We start from the raw sequence: 4,199 nt of genomic DNA on the forward strand, positions 1-4,199 counted from the left end.
TAAAAAGATAGTCATTGTGCACTACATAAATTTTCACCCATCAGATTTATGAACCATGCCTTTAAGTTAACAATAACAATACATTCCAGTACAAATAAGTTTTTGAGGTCAGGAACTGTATTTTGTCTTTGTACCCTTATCATGTTGCACATAGCAGACAATTAATAAATACTTGCAGGATTGGAATCTCTAACCAGACAAATGTCTTTTCTGTTTATCCCATGTTTCAGAATGTGCTCAGATAGTGGCATTAGAAACACCTAGATTTATTGTATCATTAAACTAAGATTCAGTATGAATGCATGACTACCAAATATAAAAAAATAACAAAGACATATATTTTTTGATAATTATCATTTGCCATTATCAGAATACAAAGTATAGATCTAGCAGTTTAAATAACATAAGGCTAATCAGGCATATCCCCCTAGGTCTTTTCCCCATGAGAATTCCACAGTAAGATAATATTACTAATAAATTATTAATATTTAATAAATATTAATAACCACATTATGTCAACAAATGTTTTTAAAAACTCTGAAGACAGATTATCTGAAAACCTTTCTTCAGTTGCAAATGAATAATGAAATCAGGGCCTGTTTATTAAAAATTTTAAAAATCTAACTACCTAACTCTGCTAAAACCCAGCAAACTGGAATCGTGACCATCATTGACTACATTAACTAATAGTCATAAAAAGGAAGACTCTTTAAAATGTATCTATCTGACTGAGGTGAGAAACTAGATGAGACAAGTTTTATAAATCATGTGAAAAAGTCTCATTATTTTATTGCCACACCTCAGGTACTGATGGCCCATTTGCCCTTTGTATAATAAAGAGATCCTTCATGAAAAAAATATACCAAAAAATCTGTCTCAATTTTAATACTGAGAGAAAAGTTAAGAGTAGTTTTATTGGAAATGAAGAATGAAAAGCTTCTTGAAAATAAAAAAAAAATTACCCCATTATGACCCTTCTATATACCATGATAACAGTAAAACAAATATTTACAACTTCAAGTTGTCAAATATTAAAAATAATAAAAACCAATACAATTTTAAAATGTACATAATACCATTGGAGAAAGATAGGAAATATTTGGTACTGCAAATTATACAAAGCTTCTCATACTGCTTTAACTTTTCTTCCATAAATTTTTTCAATACACATTTATGTGCACATGGATAAAGAGGTGTCAGCTGTTAACACCAAATTGAGTCCTATATACAAAATGTGATGGGGATTATCTTTCTTACTTTATCTGAAATTTTAAGACACTAATTGTCATACAATTTTAAGACACACAAGTGAACTTGGTTAAGTCAAACATCATTTCATGCCAAAGAGCTTTGGTTTTTCTGGCAGCTTCATACTGTGATGGATCCAACACCTTTGTCTGCAAAGAGGCTTGGAGGTTTTTTCCCCTTCCCAACAGCCAGGTGTTAACTGGGAAATGTTTCATTAAAATACATTAACACAACCAGGTTTCCAAGAATGGTTGTGTAAACATGCTCTTCTGGTACCAAGAAGCAATTGGTAATGGCATGTTAAGTAAGTGAATTGCTAACTCAAAGACTCCTTAGAAGTAAAATCAAGGTAGATCTTCAAGGGCTGAGTCAGACTCCTGAATTTTCCGCTTTTTAGCTGTTGGCTCTTCAGTTTTTTGTGACTCTAATGTACAGGACTCTGATTTTTGTTTATCATTGGCAACAGTGATGCCTGAGAGAAGATAACCTCCACCTCCACTCATCATCAGTTTGGGATGACTTCGATCCGGCAGAACCTAGTGAAAAGAGACATTACTTTTTCTAAGTTGTTATAATACACAAGGCAAATGAAAAGACTCAAATGTAACATTTAAAACACCATAAAATTCATTTTTATAATGCCCTCCAGAATAATGCTGTTCACAAAATCTTGCTGATCTAATCCAACCAGTTCCAGTTTCTTCTACAGATGAAGAAATAAGAACTCACATTTATATAGTACTACAAGGTTTGCAAAGTACTTTCCTCAAAATTGCCCTGTGAGGTAGGTAGACAAACTGTGGCTCAGGAAGGGTTAAATAATTTGTCCAAAATCACAGTGCTTGTGAGCATCAGCATTGAAATTATAATTAAGGTCTCCTGACTTCTAAAGAATCCAGGTCACTCAACGAGGCTGTGTCTCTAAGATAAAGACAAATGCAAAAAGATACTGACAAAAAGGGATACAAGACAGAAACACAGAAAATGGTGTAAGTATATACACTTTCTTTTGAAAATTATTACTAAAATTATAGTCCTGTATGATTTAAATGTGAATTCTTTTCTGGGGCAATCATACTGTTTATAACTTCCCTTGGATTTTTGAGGCCTGTTTCACCTCTATGACCCTTCAAATCATCTAGGTGAAGTTTGAGTAAGTTACTATAATTAGAAATCTTGGTTCCAGTAGACCCATGAAGAAAAAAAATTCATTCTTTTCAGTATAGAGCCGATATACTGCAAATGGGTAATTTTGAATACACTATCAGTGACTGGCCCAATAATTTTACTTAAATGTTTTTATATTATAAAGAGATGGTGGTAGTGGCAAGGGATAGGGTATGTTGGAAAGGGACTGTAATTTTAAAAATATCACTAAAACTCTAAAAAAGAAAATAAGATTATTTGTAATGAAAGAAATTTAACTACATCAGAGGTTCCTATTCTGGGGTATAATATGCTGGTAGTTTTCAAGGGACTGTGAATATATATTTTTTAATCTTTTCATTTTAGAATCAATACTAAGTATTGGTTCTAAGTTAGAAGAGTGGTTAAGGGCTAGGCAATTGGGGTTAAATGACTTGCTCAGGGCTAGGAATTATCTGAGGTCAGATTTTAACCCCAAATCTATCTATCCATCTGTCTCTAAGTCTGGTTCTTTATTGAAACATCTAGTTGCCTATGGAATTTTTTAAATATTGACAATCTATTTGGTTTCAATCTAATTGGTTTCTTTTGTTAATTCTATATATTTGATGGGGTCCATGACACAATAAAGATTAAGAACCTCTGCCTTGATTCTTGAAGGTTCTCTCTAGTTCTAAAATGTGAAGACTCTAAAGAGAAGTGCTTTAGGGGGCAGCTGGGTGGCTCAGTGAATTGAAAACCAGGCATAGAGATGGGAGGTCCTACATTCAAATCTGGCCTCAGACACTTCCTAGCTGCATGACCCTGGGCAAGTCACTTAACCCCCATCACCTAGCCATTACTGCTGTTCTGCCTTGGAACTAATACACAGTATTGATTCTAAGACAGAAGGTAAGAGTTTTAGAAAGAAAAGAGAAGAGCTCTAAAAGTCTCCAAATATGCTTTTCTAAAAATCAAATTCAAAACTAAAGGTTCTCTATAAATTTTTAAGTATTGTGTAAATGAATTATGATTAACAATGTCTTGAGTTCAACTCAACAAGCTTTCCATCATTCATTAAGCACTTACTAACAACTGTGCAAGGTGCTGAGGACAAGATGAAACAGTACTTTCCTCCAGAGAAGCTTACGTTTTACTGGGAAAGAACATCTGCCCAAATAAGTAAATTCAAGAAAATCTGTGGGAGTAGACATCACTACAGTGGTAGGTGAATAACTTGGATATGTGGTCATTATGGTTTAATTTTATGGCAACAGTCAAGCTTCTATGGATATTAGGCTAAAAACATCTGACTCTGGCCAGATGAAACAATTCTGAGCTGGTGTTCCCACCTTTCTCTATCAGGTCAGTGAAAGAGTTCAAATCATACCATCTTTTTTGTTGTATCTTAAAATCCATGTTTAGGAAAGTAGACTTCTACAAGGAAAAGTTCAAAAGTTATTGCTTCTAAAAGCAACAACTTTTGAACTTTTCAGATGTCGTAGTGACTTGCTTGACATAGGGAAATAAAAAATTTCAAAAATGATTGAAAGCCACTATGAAGTAAAATCAATCACACCAAAGAACAAAAGAAAAGAAGGCTGAAAATGAAAAACAACTGATACACTATTGCTATAAAACAGCCAGATAAAACCTCAGAAAACAAGTAAAGACTTTCATGAGGATCTGACCCTCAGCAGTGTTGCAAAGGCTTCTTAAGACTGGAAGAATAGCAGTAAGATATATTCTCTCTCTCTCTCTCTCTCTCTCTCTCTCTCTCTCTCTCTCTCTCTCTCTCTCTCTCTCTCTCTCTCTCTCTCTCTCTC

At 33.9% G+C, this 4,199-nt stretch overlaps 1 protein-coding gene across 1 annotated transcript in view; it reads right to left on the bottom strand.

Moving 5' to 3' along the window:
* Positions 1 to 1,193: 1,193 nt before the first annotated feature.
* Positions 1,194 to 4,199, bottom strand: part of TRMT6 (tRNA methyltransferase 6 non-catalytic subunit) — a 24,793-nt gene continuing 21,787 nt past the window's right edge. The window contains exon 11 of the mRNA XM_044660703.1: positions 1,194 to 1,784. Within this exon, the coding sequence (XP_044516638.1) occupies positions 1,593 to 1,784 (192 nt within the window). The 3' untranslated portion in view covers positions 1,194 to 1,592. The remainder of the gene's footprint in view (positions 1,785 to 4,199) is intronic.

This window comes from Gracilinanus agilis, chromosome 2 (assembly GCF_016433145.1).
Source record: "Gracilinanus agilis isolate LMUSP501 chromosome 2, AgileGrace, whole genome shotgun sequence".
In the NCBI taxonomy this organism is placed as follows: Eukaryota; Metazoa; Chordata; class Mammalia; order Didelphimorphia; family Didelphidae; genus Gracilinanus; species Gracilinanus agilis.